Here is an 18,413-nt window from a genome sequence, read left to right on the forward strand (position 1 = left end):
AATATTTTTTTTTTTTTTTTTTTTGAGACGGAGTCTCGCTCTGTCGCCCAGGCTGGAGTGCAGTGGCGCGATCTCGGCTCACTGCAAGCTCCGCCTCCCGGGTTCACGCCATTCTCCTGCCTCAGCCTCCCGAGTAGCTGGGACTACAGGCGCCCACAACCGCGCTCGGCTAATTTTTTGTATTTTTAGTAGAGACGGGGTTTCACCGTGGTCTCGATCTCCTGACCTTGTGATCCGCCCGCCTCGGCCTCCCAAAGTGCTGGGATTACAGGCGTGAGCCACCGCGCCCGGCCGCAATAAAATATTTTTAATTAAGGAATCTACCTTTTTTTAAGATGTAATATTACACACTTAATAGACTATAGAATAGTGTAACCATAACTTTTATATGCACTGGAAAACCAAATAATTCATGCAACTCACTTTATTGCATATTCACTTTATTGCAGTACAGTGGAACCAAACGTGCAAACCTGCAATATCTTGAGAGTGCCTTTATACCCAAGAGAAATGAAAACATATGTCCACACAGAAACTGGCATAGGAATGCTTCTTGTGGTATTATTCATAACAGGCAAAAAATGAAAACAACCAAACTATCAGTGGGTAAATGGGTAATCAAAATGTGGTATTATCCATGCAATGGAATATTACTCAGCCATAAAAAGTGACTGAGTGTGGTGACTCACACCTGTAATCCCAGCAATTTGGGAGGCCGAGACAGGAGGATCACTCGAAGCCAGGAGTTTCAGAACAGCTTGGCAACATAGCAGTACCTCATCTCTACAAAAACATTAAAAAAGAAAAAATTAAGCTGGGCATGGTGGCTCATGCCTGTAATCCTAGCACTTTGGGAGGTCAAGGAGCATGGATCACCTGAGGTCAGGAGTTCGAGACCAGCCTGGCCAACATGGTAAAACCCTGTCTCTACTAAAAATACAAAAACTAGCCAGGCGTGGTGGCAGGTACCTATAATCCCAGCTAATCGGAGACTGAGACAGAAGAATCATTTGACCCCAGGAGGCAGAGGTTGCAGTGAGCCGAGATCATACCATTACATTCCAGACTGGGCAACAAGAGTGAAACTCCATCTCAAAAAAAAAAATTAGCTGGGCATGATAGCATGTGCCTGTAGTCCCAGCTTCTCAGGAGGCTGAGGTGGAAGAATTGCTTAAGCCCAGGAGCTGGAGGCTGCAATGAGCTATGATTACACCACTGCACTCTAGCCTGGGCAATACAGTGAGACCCTGTCTCAAAAAAAAAAAAAAAAAAAAAAAAAGAAATATATGTAGACTACAACACAGATGAACCTTTAAATCATGGTGCTAAGTAAAAGGAGCCAGTCACGAAAGGCCATATATTATATAATCCCGTTTATAAGAAATGCCCAGGATAGGCAAATCCGTGGAGAAAGAATAGTGGTTACCTAGGGTTGGGGGTTGGAATACGGAGAGTGACAGCTAACAAGTATGCAGTTTCTCTATGGAGTGGTGAAAATGTTATGGAATTAGATAGTGGTGATGGTTGCACAACCTTGTGAATACGCTAAGAGCCACTGAATTGTACACTTTAAAATGGTGAATTTCATGGTATGTGAGTTATATATCTCAATAAAGCGGTTATAAGAAATAACAAATGATACTTATAGGGACTAAGATACAGAGAGAAGGGAGTGATTCTTAGCAGGAAACAGATTCAATCCTGATCTCAGAGATTAAACCAGGGAGAATCCCACATCTTGTCTTAGAAGGTAGAAAGGGAAGCAGTCTGAAATCAATCAATAGGTCTACAGAAATCTCCCCCTTGGCCTTACTTCTTGATTATCTGGGCATGACACAGTGAAGTTTACAAACAGACCATGCTGAGTGAGTCCGTTTTTCTCTATGAACCAGTGGCTGGCTTCTGGTCAGTTGTGAAATAAGAATAGCCCAAGAAAAACCAAAATGATGGCAGGAAGTTACATTCATGATTTGGCCAATAGGACCTGGTCTACGGGGCTCAGAATGAGATAAGGAGCACTGGGGATGGTAAGATGGCCAAAGAGGCTCTCAGGGAGGAGGGTCTGGGCCCCACTTTGAGGAATTCATCTCCTTAAAATGCAGCCTCAACCACCTGACATGGCATCCTGGAACGGAGGGAGCCTCCCAAGCTTCAGCCCCGAGCTATCCTCCATATCCACCGGGAGCTTGCCCTCTACAGAGTTCCTCAGAGAAGTGGGCTGGGTTTTCAAGGCAATCCATTCCATCTTTTTTTAAATGACTCTAATCACCAGAATGCTCCTTCTTGTATTAAGCTGAAATATGCCTCCTTATGATTTCTGCCTGCTGCAGTTGCACTGTGTATAATCCCTTTCCCATTTGACAGCTCTTCCGTGTTTGAAAACAACTATTAAGTCTTTTACGTTTTCACTTTTCCAAGCTACATATGTCTGATTTATTTCTATCATTCTTTAGCAAACACACTTTTCAGAGTTGAATCAGCCCTCTCAGAACTGCCTTTTAAAATCACGTACCTGCAGCTGAACTAACACACCCGACATTTTGTACTCAGACGATTCTACCCTATCATGACGGTTTGGGGTCCAGATTTGCCCTCCGGAGCGCTGCCTGCCTCTTTCAGTCGGGGCTTCATCAGAAGCTGAGTGTCGGTAGCTCTGCCTTCATGGGGCAGCCTTTGGGCCCTTGGGTAAGCCTACTGAGTGCCATCTACTGTTGCTACCTTCAGCAAGAAAGAGGTAATTCGGGGTTTCAGAATGGACATGCAACGTTGGGGTTTATCTATATATGCAACAGTTCAGAGCTGAATCTCTAACCATCTCAAGAATAAACGGCTAAAAAAAAAAAAAAACAGCCATGAGGGACGCGTGTCTTTCCCCTACAGGAGAGAGCAGAACAATTTCATGCCCTCTCTGTTCCATAGCAGCCCAAGGTGCCTCCAAGCTCCCTAAGCAGAGGCTGGGCAACGGGCAGAGGCTCCTCCAAGCTGCTCTGCCGCCCTCTGGTGACCGACTTTCGCAGCAGCTTCAAAGGAGAAAGGAAGCCTTCGTCATTCTCAAGATAGGGCGACCCAGGACTCACCAGGAGCTACTCTGGGCTCAGGGGGGAGGAAGGGAGGACAGCCTCCCAGGTAGCATGAGCCTTCAGTGATGCTATAAACAGGAAGGGGAAAATCAGGCAAACAGAAGGGTTCCATTTTGTAACAGAATAGGGCACACAGAGATGGGCTGTCTTCGACAGGGTTTGCTTTCGCTAGGCACCTAGTGCACATCTGAACCCAGCGGGGTGTCTTTTCTTGCCAACCCCTTTCTTTCCTAAGGTACAGCCTCACTTTGGGGCCTTTAGGCACATGAAATACACATGAAAAGGATCTAGCCAACATCAGGCCTACATTAGGTCCCCAAGAGACATTAACTCCACTGAAGACATCAGAGGAGACTCTCTCTGCACCTGGGCCGTCCTAGTCTCCTTGCCCACAACACAGGGCAGGAGTGCTGCCAAGATTTTCGCCAGAAAGAAGAGACAAATGCCAAGTGGGTTTGAGAAGAATCAATAAACTGTAAGTAAATCCCACTAAACCCCCAAGTCCACTCTGTTGGGAAAGCCGCCCCTAAGACTGTCCCAGGAACACTAGGACCTTCCTTTCATGCATCCTGAGTTGATACCGAAGGAAGCAAGAGAGGAGCAAGTTTCTGTTTTTTTTGTTTGTTTGTTTTTTGAGACGGAGTCTCGCTCTGTCGCCCAGGCTGGAGTGCAGTGGCGCGATCTCGGCTCACTGCAAGCTCCGCCTCCTGGGTTTACGCCATTCTCCTGCCTCAGCCTCCTGAGTAGCTGGGACTACAGGCACCCGCCACCGCGCCCGGCTAATTTTTTGTATTTTTAGTAGAGACGGGGTTTCACCGTGGTCTCGATCTCCTGACCTTGTGATCCGCCCGCCTCGGCCTCCCAAAGTGCTGGGATTACAGGCGTGAGCCACCGCGCCCGGCCGAGAGGAGCAAGTTTCAACGTGTACTTTCCCCATCTTTAATTCCCTCTCTCTCTTAAAAAAATTTTTTTTAATAGAGACAGAGGTCTCACTGTGTTGCCCAGGCTGGTCTTGAACTCCTGGCCTCAAGCAATCCTCCTGCCTCAGCCTCCCAAGGTGCTGGATTACAGGCCACTGCATTGGGCCTTACTTCTTGATATGGACAGAGAGGGTAGGGAAAGAGGTCTGGAATAAGTGGGAGGGGCAAGGAGCCTTCTGAGTATCCTCCCTAAGAGAGGAGCACGAAGAAATCTCTACTTCCCCAACTCCCCTGCCAGGCTGAAATCCCTCTCTGAGGAAACTCCAGCCTCAGGTAACCTTCTGAAGGGAGGTGTTCTGGGAGAATGTCAGGCAGAAGGAACACAGCATTCTAACACTTCGCTTTTATGGCCCTGGGGATAAGACCCAGTAGAATAGGGCCGGATTTCTCAATTTCTTGCCAGAGAGGGGAGGATTGCATTTCAAAAGGACCGAAAACAATTAGACCTCAGATCACACCTCCATCTAAGCCATAGGGTAGCCCAAGAATCCTAGGCCAGCAGTGGGAGAGGGGAAGGGACAGGAATCCAGGAAGACTTGGCCCTCTCCCTCTCATCTTTTCTTTCGTCTAACCCCTTCCCCCAGGTTCACACATCCCTTTCAAATGAAAAAGCTGGGACTGGATGGGGTTGGGTTAGTGACAGCTATCACCAGTTTGGCCCAACATTTCTATCTCTGTTTCAAAGGTTCAAGTGGAAAAGACAAAAATCCAACAGACGTTCAGGGATGCAATTTCTGGTTCTCTACCCAAGGCTCTTTTTTGTGCTGAGAGACAAAGGCAGTGGCGATGGGCGGCTCTCCTAATCCACTCTAAGTCAACTCAGATGTTCTGCCCCCTCTCAATGAGTCCCAAGCAGCCTGCCCCAGGTGAGGCTGGAAGGCAGAGAGCTAGAGGACCATGAAGCATGTGCTTCCTGCAGCCTCCCAGAGCCCACTTCCTCATGTGCCTCTCTCGGTGCTTGGTGCACACCGCTGCCAAGCCTAGAGAGAGCCCAGTTAGGCTCCATTTGGGTTCTCCCTGTGCCAGTCCTGAGAGCGCTTCATTGTTCCCAAACGAGTGCAGTTCCTTAGCCGAGCCCTCTTGTAATGGCCTCTTACCTATCTGCATGACTCTCCCAAAGACAGACACGTTGTCCACCGTGCTGCAGTTCCATCGCCGCTGCCGGAACTGGTGCTGGCATTCCTTGATGCCTGTCTTGGCTCCCTCCCCTATGTAGGCCATGTGCTCCTGGTACAGTTGGCACAGCTTCCTCTGGCCAGGGGAGAGCCCAGGAAGCTGACTGCACACGGGCTGGGCACCGATGATAAACATCTCGGGTCTCTGCACCGGGTTCAGAGCTAATGACCTGTGACAGCAATCCAGAAAGGGGAAAGAAAGGCCCAGGCGTGAGCATGCGCCCGTGTGCAGCATGAAGTCATTCATTCAGCACATTTAGGGAATGCTTCCCTGTGTACAAGGCCCTGGAAAGAAAAATTAGTAAATCAGAGTTCTGGCCTTCAAAGGACAAACTGAAGGAAGCTGAGGCATGAACACAAAGGACACGCGAGAGGCCAAATGCCCCAGACAGACTCGAGTGTCTGGATCTGCTGTGATCAGAGAGGAAAACAGCTCTTAAGGCTGAAGAGAAGCCTTTATAGGGAAATGGCCAGAATTTGAACTGGATCTTAAGAATGGGGGGGGCAGGCAGATAAGAAGACAAGGGGTGGGGGGCAGCTCTTCATTTTAGGTAGAGGGCAAAAGGAGCCAAACCCCAACGGGAGAGCACAGGCCTCATTCAAGGAATAGGAGTGACTAGTTCAATGCAGCCCAAGTGCATGGTAAGCCATGAAAGCAATCAATTCCTTTGCATGGGACTCCCCTTGTGCCTTTAACATCCAATCACTTTACATACATCACGATCTATTCTACATGTTTTCACTGCCATGTCTCACTTTGAGCCTCCTCTCATCCACTCTTCACCAGTTCAGAGGCTCTCCCTTTTGCTCATCATCTACCACCCATATAGAGTGTTAGATGAGAAGGCTGCAGATTTGCCATCTGAGTAAAAATGCTAGTGGCAGAGACCATGCAAAATAGGTGGTGATTGCCTGCCATTTCCATGTCAACTTGGCAATGACAATAGCCTTTAAAACACAAGAAGAAAGCCAGCCACCCATGGTGCTGTGAACCCCTCATCTGGCCTTCAGACTTAGAAAAGAGGAATTCTATCTCCTACCAGCAGAACACACAAAACAAAGGAACAAAAAACTGCAAAGTATTGATATTCTTGTTAACCCAAGAGCAATTTCTAACAATTCATGGGCAAGAGGGAAGGTCCAAGGAAAAGGGAATGTGGACAGGATTAGAGAAAAAAAATCAAATGAACGGATCCTTTATCCTCAGGGAACCCTGACAAAGGTAAGGGCTGAGAGAGGCACAGAGCGCCCTTAGTTTTCCTGGGATAAAAGAGGCCCTTAGTTTTCCTAGGAATCAAGGTACCATGGACACACGGTGTCCTTCCTCCTCATCTCAGCCGCTGAAGGCGGCCTCCGGCTGTGCAGGCAGGACCTCAGCCCCTCTCACTCACCACCAGGAGTTGGCGTCTGTCAGAAGCTGAACCCAGCTGGACAGCAGAGCAGCAGTGAACAGCAGCAGCAGGCTGGGCATGGTCGGCCTCAGCCCTCCCCAGTGCCCTGGGACTGACAGCTTCCAGAGTAGGGCTCCCTGGAGAAAACAGAAATGGAGAGTCAGTGTGGAAGCCCAGCGGATAAGGGCACACCAGGAGCCAGGGTGAGGTGGAGAAAAGTACACGGATGCTTACATGCTGCTTGCTCCCCACAAAGAAGCTCGGCCTCTTTCCAGTCTCCACCTCCCACCGCTCATCTTCCCACCCTAGGACTTCTGTCTCTTACCCCAAACTGTGGGAGCCCTGCGCAGGGCTTAATTTCCAAAGAAATAATGATCTGAGAAACCAGAAACAGAAATGAAAACAAGTAATTTCAAGAGTGGAGCTTGCTGCGTTCCTCCGTTCGGCACCCGGGAGACCACTTAGGCTGTTGCAAAACACACCTGTCCTTGCTGCAGAACGTCCAAAGAAACGAGGACCATCCTATCCACTCCCCTACGTCCCTACCTCTCATTTCAGCCCAGAGACTTATTTCTCTCTGACCCTCAGGCTCTCCTTCGTGGGATGAAAAAATTTTGGTGCATTGGATTTACCTGCACCCAAGGAGGAGTTTCCCCTCTCCATCTGTGCCCTTCTCACCCGCAGCAGATTTTCTGAGTCCCAACCCTTGTGTACAGATCAAGCACTTTTCACTTTCTCAAGGCACCTTCTCTGAGAAATGTAAAAGCCACACCGCGAACCGCCCGCCCGGGAAAGCTTTGGTGGCTGAGGTGGTGCCTCCCTAGACGGCCCCTGCCCCTCCTGCCCCTCGAGGGCGGCACTGAGCACCTTGCCCAGCAGCTGCACCGAGGACACTGCCAACGCCAGGCGGCAGCTCTGGCATCAAATGCCTGAGCTGAGGACGCATCTTCCAGATGCCACGGCCCTTCCCCGGTAGCTCCCGAGCCTCCCACCTCTCGGCCTCCTGCCTGCTGTAACTCACGCCTGTTCTCTATCCATCCCCGAGAACCCCTGTCCCCAGCCCGTCAGGCCCGCGGCAGATCCGTGCTCCGGACCCTGGAGCGAGCCGACGCCGGAGACACACGCCCCCTGCGGCTCCCCCGCGGTCCTCTGGGGCCTGCGTCTGGGCGTGACCCGCGCCTCCAGCGGCCTTCCCGGGCCCCCGAGGCCCCGGACCTGGCGAGCGCAGCCCCGGCTCACTGCGCCGCTCTCGCGCGTCGACGTCCCCAGGCTCTCCGGGAGGGGGCGGCAGGTGCTTCGGGCCATCGGCCCAGGAAGTATTTTTGTCCTGGGGCCACCAGGAGACGAAGGTGGCCCAAGCAGGATCCAGGAGAGCTGGGACACAGCCTTTCCCCCACCCCCTTTTGATTTTCCTCCTAGAAGTCTCAGCTGGAGCGGGGGAACCAACAGGCAGGTGTGTGGGGCCGGCAAGGGGCAGATCAAAGAAGAAACTTGCTCCTTCCCCTTTGTCATGCAGAGCCAGCTCGGAAATGAGCCGGCCTCCAGCCCGGGACTAGCAGCCCCCACACCCGACTCTCCTCAGACCTCCCCTCCTCTGAAGGATGCCCCTCCCCCTCCCCCTCCCCCCATAAATCCTCCTCGTCCCCCAGGGCAGAAGGTCTGTGAATGCACCGACTGGAACCAAGAGAGATGGAGCAGAGATAGGGCTGGCACCAGGAGCTAATGGTTTTATGGAGGGGAGGGGACCAGGTCCCGAGTAGGGAGGACAAGAGAAAAGCTTCAAAGCGTTTCCTAGTGCAAATATCCTTAACTCCACCTACCAGTCCTTCCCGGGATTGCAAAGCTAGGGCTGCCCATGCCCTCCTGCTTCTCCGGGTCCCCGAAGCCTCCTGCCCAGCCCATGCCCAGCTCACCACCCTGCCGCCTGCAACACCTTCTCTCCCTGAGGACTTTGATCCTCACACATTTCCACCACTAGATAGCGGAGTTCTTCCTCCCCACCTGTGACACTTGTCCCTCACACCAGTGCCTCTCACCTGTCACCCTTCCATCAGGCTCCAGTGAAATGTCTCCGGTCCTGCAGTTCCTAGGTTCAACCCAGGCTACATTGGGGGCCACCGTTTCTGAGCCAAAGACAGGCCTGGGTGCCTGCTAATGGTCACTGCGGCTTTGACTGCCCCCAGGACAGGCTGACACAGCGACTAGGGCCAGACTTCCCAGGAGCTGCTAATCCCGCCCTCAGTGCCTTATAAACATATATGGAGACAAGAATCACTCCCGCAGCTGTTTCCACTCCACCCCCCGCCCCCCGCCCCGCCCCAGACTTTCCACCAGACTCTCAGCCTCTTAAAAATGCTTTTTTTTAAAAAAAATTGCCCCCCTACGAATGGCTCTAACATGTGCAGTGGCTTCTTTCTCCGACTTCCAGATGTGTGGTACCCGAAACTGAACTCCCCTATACACACATGTGCACGCAGGCGCACACACACACACATACACACACCCCAACCCCCTCAGGACGCTCTCTGTCCTGGCAGACAGATGCGAGCCAATTCTTGAGTGGCCACAGAACTGAGGCCAGGCAGCTGTTACATTCTCTTACATTCTCTTACATTCTCGTGCTGGGGTAGGCTGGGGTGGGAGGAGAAAGGACCCCTTAGAAAGGTAAATGCTGGCGACTGGTTTCATCAGCACGGGCAGAACGGAAACTTTGCGCCTCCACCTGACTGGGGCATCAGGAAGCTGTATGGGGACTGATGGTTTTGTGTTAATGAGCAGGTCACATCAGGACCCCTGTTTGTGGGTCACTAGTGAGATTTATAGCAGGATCCAACCAGGAGAGGCTTTCTTCTGTGTAGGAAGAAAGATCTGGTAAATGCCCAACAGGCAGGGAAAGGCCTTTGCAATAACTACGGATTTCCTCAGGGTCTAAAAAGTTTCCCCTTCCTAAGAGGCAAGTGTCAATTCAAACATACCACAGTAGTTAAGAATGTGGGGCTCTTAGGGAGGCCAAGGCAGGCAGATCACCTGAGGTCAGGAGTTCGAGACCAGCCCGGCCAACATGGTGAAATCTCATCTGTAATAAAAAATATATAACAATTAGCTAGATGTGGTGGCACATGTCTGCAGTCCCAGCTCCTTGGGACTTGAATCTGGGAGGTGGAAGTTGCAGTGAGCTGAGATGGTGCTACTGTACTCCAACCTGGGTGACAGAGCAAGACTCCACCTCAAAAAAAAAAAAAAAAAAAATGTAGGAATCAGGGTCTCCATTCCTTAGTAGTGACTAGAAGGCAGTGGGGAGGAAAAGACGCAAAATTCCCAATCAGGATCCTTCCAGAAGCCAGAATGAGCTGGTCAGACATCTGCTCTGTTCCTCCTCTTCATTCATCCATTCAGTCATTCAACACATTCATTAATCAAATGAGTTACGCACTGGGTGCCTAATATGTGCCAGTGACTGCTCCAAATGCCAGAGACATGGCAGTGAACAAACAAATACATAATACGTTAGGTCCAGTGAATACTGTGAGGAAAATAAAGAGGGGACCAGAATCAAGAATGGGAAGGGGTGGTAGTATACTCGATGTAGGGTTCTCGGGAAGACTACTCTCTGAAATATCTGTGCCACCAAAACCACAGGGTAGGCAGGATGGTGGGAGGGGGTGCAACGCCGCTACACCTCTAAGACCCCCTCTAGGGCACATCCAAGGTCCCTGCTGAGATGGCACTGTCCCACTTCACCATCACAACCAAAGAGGTGCGTGTTGGAAGACAGGAACTCCAAGATCTCCTCCTTTTTCTGCTAGGACTCAGTAATCCATTTTCATTCCCTTAAGGGGCCACGCCCATCCAGCCTAGAGTTAAGAGAACAAAAAGAGAGACCGGGACAGGTAGACCTGAGACCCCAAGCAACTCTGTGCTTTCCACCATACTTCAGAGCAGTACCTGAAACGAAATCCCCGCCCCACAGGACGAGGGCTTGATTTCAGGTCATTAGCCATTTACACAAACCCACCGATATCTAGAACTGAGTTCCCAGCACCCAGGGCCTTGAGCATCGCAGGACTCCTGCAGGAAATGGAGCCACCTCCCACATCTGCCCCTCTCCCCAGACAGGTGCCCTCACACCTAGAAACCTATCCAGAAATAGCCACGAGCCTAGGTGGGGGCCTCTTCCAGGGTGCTGAGCAGACTCCTTTGTCATTGAGGTCACACCTTCCAAGGGGCCTTCCCTGACCATCCCTCCTAGAGAAGGCCCCCACCGCCATTATTCTACTTCTAGCTTCTGGCATGTTTTAGCTGCAGCATTTAATGTGACAAGGAAGAGTGCGGCGTGCTCATCTGTTGTGCTTTTGCTTCTTCCCTCGTAGGCTCTGGAAATGGTCTTGTTTACCGTTTTCTCCCCAGTGGATAGGATCGTACACAAGGGTATGTGGGAGGTGCTAGAAAAATATTTGTTGACTGAAAGAAAAGAAAAGCACTCTTACTTGGTCACCCAGTGGGGAGCTACAGAATGTGTAATTTAAAAATACACTTGGCGGCCAGGCGCAGTGGCTCACGCCTGTAATCCCAACACTTTGGGAGGCTGAGGCGGGTGGATCACGAGGTCAGGAGATCGAGACCATCCTGGCTAACACGGTGAAACCCCGTCTCTACTAAAAATACAAAATAATTAGTCAGGTGTGGTGGTGGGCACCTGTAGTCCCAGTTACTCGGGAGGCTGAGGCAGGAGAATGGCATGAACCGGGGAGGCGGAGCTTGCAGTGAGCCGAGATTGCACCACTGCACTCCAGCCTGGGCGATAGAGCAAGACTCCGTCTGAAAAAAAAAAACCCAAAAAACCACTTGGCCTGTAGTGGTGGCTCAGGAGTTCAAGACCAGCCTGATCAATATGGAGAAACCCCGTCTCTACTAAAAATACAAAATCAGCCAGGCATGGTGGCACATACCTGTAATCCCAGCTACTCGGGAGGCTGAGGCAGGAGAATTGTTTGAACTCGGGAGGTGGAGGTTGCAGTGAGCCGAGGTCGCACCATTACACTCTAGCCTGGGCAACAAGAGTGAAACTCTGTCTCAAAATAAAAATAAAAATAAAAATACACTTGTGGCCAGGTGCAGTAGCTCACACCTACAATCCCAGCACTTTGAGAGGCTGAGGTGCGAGGCTTGCTTGAGCCCAGGAGTTCAAGACCAGCCTAGGCAACACAGTGAGACCCTGCCTCTACAAGGAATGTAAAGTTAGCCGAGCGTGGTGGCGCCGGGGAGGCTGAGGCTAGAGGATCGCTCGAGCCCAGGAGTTCAAGGCTGCAGTGAGTCGTGATTGTGCTATTGCACTTCAGCGTGGGTGACAGATTGAGACCTTGTCTCAAAAAATAAAAGAGAGACAGAAAAAAACAGGCCAGGTGTGGTGCTCATGCCTGTAATCCTAGCACTTTGGGAGGCCGAGGCAGGAGGATCACTTGAGGTCAGGAGTTCGAGACCAGCCTGGCCGACATGGCGACACCCGTCACTACTAAAACTACAAAAAGTAGCTGGGCGTGGTGGTGCGCACCTGTAATCCCAGCTACTTGGGAGGCTGAGGCAGGAGAATCACTTGAACCTCAGAGGTGGAGGTTGCAGTGAGCTGAGATCACACCACTGCACTCCAGCCTGTGTGACAAAGTGAGCCTCCATCTCAAAAAAAAAGAGAAAAAACGAAAGAATAAAAATACATTTGCAATTTTGTTCACATTCCTGGCATAACAGGGTAAACCATCTCAGCAGTCTTTGGAAAGGAAATGCTTCCCTTTGTGAACTCCTGGCTGCATTGCTGTTGAAGTGGGGGCCTCAGCCTGGGTGATTTCCATGGGGCAGGGGAGGGGCAGGTGGAGGAGGACAAGGCGTCGCTAGCTGGAGTCCTGTGCCTTCTCTCCCTTTCTCTCTCGTTGTAGAGAAAGGCTGTTTATGGACTTCAGAACAATAGACAAACACCTCCTAAAATATACATCAGTTTCACTCATTTCCTTCCCAATTTCCAAGTGAGTACTCACCCTCCTGACATCTGAACACCACAGTAGTTCTCCATGGTCTCACTCACAAGTGCACAGATACAACACCAGTTTTCTTTCAAATACTCATTTGACATCATAATATTCCTCTATTTGAAAACTTACAGTGGTTCCCAATTATTTATTTCCAATTTGGTCTCATCTTACGTCTCATTGTTTTCCTGAATTTCCCAACATGAGGTCTCCTTTTCCAATCTCCTTCTACTCCTAGAACAAACCCCACTTTTCCCCCAAGACCTCATTCTCATCCTCTTCCCAAGGAAGCATTCTCCTCTGCTCTGTAGCAATCCAGATCTGAAGCTCCTTTCACATCCATGCTCAAGATTCGCTCCCTCCATCAAACCATGCTTGATTAATCCCACCCCATGAGAATCTCATCCCCTGAGACCTCTTTGGCCTTTATGAATCCATGTATCTCATGGTCTGCACCTCCCTACCCCACTTATGCTGCCTTGGGCTGTTTTTTAGGTGAAGTATAAACTTCTTACTTCTCTAGTAGATCAAATGCTTCCTAAATGTTCAAACTTACCTTTTCGACTTTCTCTGAGAGCCTCTTTGTGCCCAGTATCATTTTACTCAGCAGTAACAAATGTCTTCTGATTGATAACCAATGACAATAGCTAGTATTAATCAACGTTTATTAAGCACCTCCTAGTGCACCGAACTGTGTTTCACATCTATTTTTCTCATTTAATCTTTACTAAAATTTGTGGCATATGCCATTATTATTCTCACTTTGAAAATAGGGAAACTAAGGCCGGGCACGGTGGCTCACGCCTGTAATCCCAGCACTTTGGGAGGCCAAGGCGGGCGGATCACGAGGTCAGGAGATCGAGGCCATCCTGGCTAATATGGTGAAACCCCATCACTACTAAAAATACAAAAAATTAGCCAGGCGCCTGTAGTCCCAGCTACTTGAGAGGCTGAGGCAGAAGAATGGCGTTAACCCAGGAGGCGGAGGTTGCAGTGAGCTGAGATAGCGCCACTGTACTCCAGCCTGGGTGAAAGAGCGAGACTCCATTGAAAGAAAAGAAAGAAAAGAAAGAAAGAAAGAGAGAAAGAGAGAAAGAGATAGAGAGAGAGAGAGAGAAAGAGAGAAAGAGAGGAAGAAAGGAAGAAAGGAAGAAAGGAGAAAATAGGGAAACTAAAATTAAGTAATTATTCATACAGCAATTGAATGGTTGACCCTGGCTTGGAATCCATACTCTTCCCCAAATACAGGTCCTCTCTGTCACTAGAGCATAACACCTTCTCTGCTTTCTTTCTTTCTTCCTTTTTTTTTTGAGACAGTCTCACTCTGTTGCCCAGGCTGGAGTGCAGTGGCATGATCTCAGCTCACTGCAACCTCTGTCTCCCAGGTTCAAACAATTCTTGTGACTCAGCCTCCCGAGTAGCTGGGATTACAGGCATGCACCACCACGACCGGCTAATTTTTGCATTTTTAGTAGAGATGGGTTTCAACATGTTGGCCAGGCTGGTCTTAAACTCCTGACCTCAGGTGATCACCTGCCTTGGCCTTCCAAAGTGCTAGGATTACAGGCATAAGCCACCATACCGGGCCTGCTTTCTTTTCTTCGTTGCACCATGGCCCTGTTACTAAGGCTGCGAATAGTGTGAAAGTCAGAAAACAACATTCTGATATACAGGAGGTAACACAAAAAGCACGGTTTATAAAACGTGCAAAGTTACTAGTATTAATACACATACTTAGATACACACACAGCCTTGTGGGCAGAAAGAGCCAGACTTCTCCTCTAGCCAAAATGATATGTGGGTTGAGAACAGGCCAGGCTGCTTAAAGCTGAAGGAATTAAAATACAATAGTTTTAAAGAGTTGTACTTAGTTTTACTTGGGGATGGAAAAGACAAAGCAGGTCAAGAGCTAAGGATCTGAAAGGGTGGACCCGGGTTTAGTGTGAGGGGCTCATGGGAGACACCGGCAGAGGTGAGGTACAGAGTGAATGTGAAGAAACATAAGGTTTGGAGAGAACGTGGAAGGACGTTTTAGATTAGTCTTAACAGTGAAACTGACCAAGAAACTATATCCTCAGCAAGAGAAGACTACTTTGATAGCACAAAATTGTCTTGCCTTTCAATGGATACGGCGCTCAAGGAGCTCTGTTCAAAGCTTAGATTTGACCATGTGACTTCTCTGCTTAAAACCCTTCGAAGGTTTCCTATCTTCTAAAGGATGGAGTCACAACTCCTCATCCGATTACACGCCGCCTTCCAGAATCTGACCCCGCCAACCTTTCCATCCTCCTTAGGATTTCATGTTGTGCTCTAGAACCCCGAACTCCTTATACCTCCTCACCCAACCCCATCCTGTTTCTCCCCGCTGTGCCTTGCTGACTTCGGGGAATGGTTTCTCCTCTCTGTGTGCAGAGCAGGCTCCTCTGTCATTGAGGCCACACCTTCCAAGAGGCCCTCCCTGACCATCCCTCCCAGAGAAGGCCCCCAGCAGCATCATTCTATTTCTAGCTTCTCGCATGTTTTCGCCGCAGCGTTTAGTGTGACAAGGAAGAGTGCGGCGTGCTCCTCTGTTGTGCTTTTGTTTCTTCCCTCATAGGCTCTGGAAAAGGTCTTGTTTATCATTTTCTCCTCAGTGGATAGGACGTTGCGCAAGGGCATTTGCTAGAAAAATATTTGTTGACTGAAAGAAAAGAAAAGCCCCCCTCTGGCTCTCAGGGAAAGAGGAAGCAGGCCAGCAAGGCCAGCCTCTCGTGAAGACCAGGAGAGTCCCTTTGGCTTCCACACAACTCGGTCCATTCACTGTGACGAAACTGCTTCCAACGTGGCTCCCCTTATCTGAGGATCCACTGCTAATTGAGGTTTTGGAGATTCCTGGTCCCAGACATATCTCTGTCTTCTCCTCAAAGACATGAGTCACATTCAGCTCCTAAGAGTAAAGTCTGGCATTGCTTAATAAGATAATGTAAAAATGTGTAAGACCTTGGGGAGTGCCCCAAGGTGCATTGGTCTAGCTGGGGAAAAGAGAAAAGCTGTCCAGAAAAGTGTACTATAAGAAGTGTCAGAAGAGCCTAAGGGAGCAGCTGTAGTCAGGATGTGGGATTTGAGTAGGGCCTTGAAGAACGTGAGGGCTTTTAGCAGGAGGAAAAGAGCAGGAAGGGTTTCACGTGATGATGTGGTTTGGTCAAAGAGAAAATTTCAAGGTCCTTTTGGAAGAAGAGGAGAGAGAGTACAATAAAGGAGGACTTCAACAATTTCCAATGTTTTCAGAATCGCTTGTTTGTGAAATGTATGTAGTCCCTCCACAATCTAATATGGGGCCAGGCATGGTGGCTCACACCTGTAATCTCAGCACTTTGGGAGGCCAGGGTGGGACAATCACTTGAGGCCAGGAGTTTGAGACCAGCCTGGCCGACATAGCGAGGCCTCATCTCTACCAAAAAAAAAAAAAAATTAGCTGGACATGGTGGTACATGTCTGCAATCCTAGCTACTCAGGAGGCTGAAGCGGGAGGATCACAGGACGTCAAGGCTGCAGTGAGCTCTGATTGTACCACCGTACTCCAGCCTGGATGACAGAGGTCTCTAAAAAAGTAAAAGTTAACTGTAATCCCAGCACTTTGGGAGGCTGAGGCGGGCGGATCACAAGGTCAGGAGATCGAGACCACGGTGAAACCCCGTCTCTACTAAAAATACAAAAAATTAGCCGGGCACGGTGGCGGGCGCCTGTAGTCCCAGCTACTCGGGAGGCTGAGGCAGGAGAATGGCGTGAACCCGGAAGGCGGAGCTTGCAGTGAGCCGAGATCGCGCCACTGCACTCCAGTCTGGGCGACAGAGCGAGACTCCGTCTCAAAAAAAAAAAAAAAAAAAAAAGTAAAAGTTAAATTAACATTTTAAAAATCTGATTTGGTATTCCCATCGATAATTCAGTATCGGTTATCCAGGAAAACTCCCATGATGACGTGCTTCCAGTTTCTGGGGGTAACACTGCAGGAATGGGGTCAAAGACACAGGGGACCAGGCACCCTGGGTACTGTCCTTTTGATCATAAAATGTGGGTTGAGTGAAACGTCCTAGAGAGCCAAATATAGAAGTTAAAATGCTGATTGATGACACACTTTCATTTCAATCATGCATGTTCTCTGTCTTTCAATTCTCTTCCTGGATCCAGGCCTGAAATGTTGGTGTCCTTTGTGACTCCTCCCTCTCCTTTGCCTTCCAAGTCAAATCAATTGCCAAGGTCTCTTGACTGTATCTCTATAGTGTTTTTTTTTTTTTTTGAGACAGAGTCTCGCTCTGTTGCCCAGGCTGGAGTGCAGTGGCCGGATCTCGGCTCACTGCAAGCTCCGCCTTCTGGGTTTACACCATTCTCCTGTCTCAGCCTCCCGAGGAGCTGGGACTACAGGCGCCCGCCACCTCGCCCGGCTAGTTTTTTGTATTTTTTAGTAGAGACGGGGTTTCACCGTGTTAGCCAGGATGGTCTCGATCTCCTGACCTCGTGATCCGCCCATCTTGGCCTCCCAAAGTGCTGGGATTACAGGCTTGAGCCACCGCGCCTGGCCTTATAGTGTTTTTTGAATATATTCCCTACTCACCATTCCTACTGTCTCACTCTGAGCTACTACAATAGCCTACTAATTGACCTCTTTTTCTCTAACAAATTCCAAGTATCTTATGTCCCATTCTTATCTCTTGAGAGAATAAATGAATTTCCCCACGCCAGTTCTCTAACTTTCAAAGTAACAGCCAGCAACCAGGTTTCTCAAAGTGTGGTCCACTCTATCTGCATCATTTGGAAACTTGTTAGAAATACAAAATTTTTTTTTTTTAGATGGAATCTCGCTCTGTCGCCCAGGCTGGAATGCAGTGGTCCACTGGAGTGCAGTGGCCTGATCTTGGCTCACTGCAACCTCTGCCTCCCGGGTTCAAGCGATTCTCCTGCCTCAGCCTCCCAAGTAGCTAGGACTACAGGTGCAGGCCACCACATCCAGCTAAGTTTTGTATTTTAGTAAAGATGGGGTTTCACCATGTTGCCCAGGCTGGTCTCCAACTCCTGAGCTCAGACAATCTGCCGACTTCGGCCTCCCAAAGTGCTAGGATTACAGGCGTGAGCCACCGTGCCTGGCAGAAACACAAATTTTTTTTTTTTCCCGAGACGGAGTCTCGCTCTGTTGCCCAGGCTGGAGTGCAGTGGCACGATATTGGCTCACTGCAAGCTCCACCTCCCGGGTTCATGCCATTCTCCTGCCTCAGCCTTCCAAGTAGGTAGGACCACAGGTGCCCACCACCACGCCCAGCTAATTTTTTTGTATTTTTAGTAGAGACGGGGTTTCACCGTGTTAGCCAAAATGGTCTCGATCCCCTGACCTTGTGATCTGCCCACCTTGGCCTCCCAAAATTCTGGGATTACAGGCGTGAGCCACCCTGCCCCGCGGCAAGAAATATCCTACCAAGACCTACTAAATCTGAAGCTCTGTGGGTGGAGCCTAGCAATCTGTCTTAACAAGCCCTGCAAGTGATTCTGATGCTCATGAAAATATGAGAACCACTGTAATTTAAGCCATCTATGGAAATAAGTAATGAATTAATACACTAAGGCCTTCAAGTAAAACTATGTATTTTATTTTATTATTTATGTATTTATATATTTTTGAGACAGAGTTTCACTCTTGTCGCCCAGGCTGGAGTCCAGTGGTGTGATCTTGGCTCACTGAAACCTCTGCCTCCCAGGTTCAAGTGATTCTCCTGCCTCAGTCTCCCAGATAGCTGGG

At 49.5% G+C, this 18,413-nt stretch overlaps 1 protein-coding gene across 4 annotated transcripts in view; it reads right to left on the minus strand.

The window, feature by feature from the left end:
* The window catches only part of LOC105484103 (Wnt family member 5B), a 131,037-nt gene that overhangs the window by 14,976 nt on the left and 97,648 nt on the right, over positions 1-18,413 (minus strand). For 2 of the 4 annotated variants that reach the window (XR_011609460.1, XM_011745349.3), the window contains exons 1-3: positions 7,842-8,103; positions 6,627-6,763; positions 5,158-5,405 (exon numbers count right to left, since the gene is read on the minus strand). Coding sequence is in view for 3 of the 4 variants with exons in the window: in XM_011745349.3 (XP_011743651.2) it covers positions 5,158-5,405; positions 6,627-6,763; positions 7,842-7,931 (475 nt within the window). In the remaining variant the exon portion in view is untranslated. Of the gene's footprint in view, positions 1-5,157; positions 5,406-6,626; positions 6,764-7,841; positions 8,104-8,662; positions 8,858-18,413 lie in introns of those variants that run through there. The other 2 variants (XM_011745352.3, XM_011745350.3) reach the window with 2 other exon arrangements.

Source organism: Macaca nemestrina, chromosome 10 (genome assembly GCF_043159975.1).
Source record: "Macaca nemestrina isolate mMacNem1 chromosome 10, mMacNem.hap1, whole genome shotgun sequence".
NCBI classification, from domain to species: domain Eukaryota; kingdom Metazoa; phylum Chordata; class Mammalia; order Primates; family Cercopithecidae; genus Macaca; species Macaca nemestrina.